This window comes from Corapipo altera, unplaced genomic scaffold (genome assembly GCF_003945725.1).
Source record: "Corapipo altera isolate COAL_440 unplaced genomic scaffold, ASM394572v1 64, whole genome shotgun sequence".
Lineage (NCBI taxonomy): Eukaryota > Metazoa > Chordata > Aves > Passeriformes > Pipridae > Corapipo > Corapipo altera.
Window position 1 is genome coordinate 2668812 of NW_020884893.1, and position 793 is coordinate 2669604.

General features: G+C 63.2%; 1 protein-coding gene across 2 annotated transcripts in view; it reads right to left on the reverse strand.

The window, feature by feature from the left end:
- Positions 1-63, reverse strand: part of UBE2V1 (ubiquitin conjugating enzyme E2 V1) — a 16002-nt gene extending 15939 nt beyond the window's left edge. Inside the window, exon 1 of one of the 2 annotated variants that reach the window (XM_027646364.1) lies at positions 15-63. In XM_027646364.1, the coding sequence (XP_027502165.1) occupies positions 15-36 (22 nt within the window). In that variant the 5' untranslated portion in view covers positions 37-63. The remainder of the gene's footprint in view (positions 1-14) is intronic. The other variant, XM_027646366.1, reaches the window with a different exon arrangement.
- Positions 64-793: the final 730 nt, after the last annotated feature.

Here is a 793-nt window from a genome sequence, read left to right on the forward strand (position 1 = left end):
CCGGCCCCGCTCACCCGCGCCCGTGGTCGCCGCCATCTTGCGCCGCCGCCGCCGGCCCCGCCCCCGCGTGACGTCACCGTAACGCGGGAACTGCGGCGTCGGTAGGCACGGCGCGGGCGGGCGCGCTAAGGGGAGCCCGCGGCGCGGCGTCTGCGCGGGCAGTTAGTTCCGTGGTGCACGCACAGCGCTTCGGAGCTGTATGGCGCGGGCGGGCGCCTCGGGGGTTATCGCCCCCCTGCCCCGCCCCGGAACACCCACCCCGGGGTGCGCAAACACCGGCGCGGTGCCGGGCACTCAACACTCGTAACACTCCAGCACAGCTTCCCCCAGCCCATCCACTTCTTACATAACATGAAAAAAAATTTAAAAAGTAGAAAGGAGATGAATTCTGCTTTGCGTTGCAACACGTCTTCCAAAAACTGTGCCCCAAGACTTCGTGTGAAAATTTGCAGAAACAATTACGAAGCAAAATGTGTTGGGGGACCCATCGCAGTTTAAGCCGTTTCCTGCAGCGAACCTTCCCAGACTCAGCCTGGAGCAGCAGCGAGGGCCGAGGAGCTGCTCCCGTCCATTGTTCCGTGAAGCTGCTTTAGAACGGCAGCGTTGGCCTCGCTGCCTGGGTTGCATTTCATCGAATAACATTTCATTTTACCCACGGCTGAGCGCGGCGCTGGCTGAGGGCAGCAGGAGGGCAGCAGGAGGGCAGCTAGATGGCATGAGAGCCCAGAGCTGGATGGGGACAGGGGAGCCCAGAGCTGGATGGGGACAGGGCAGCCCAGAGCTGGATGGGGAC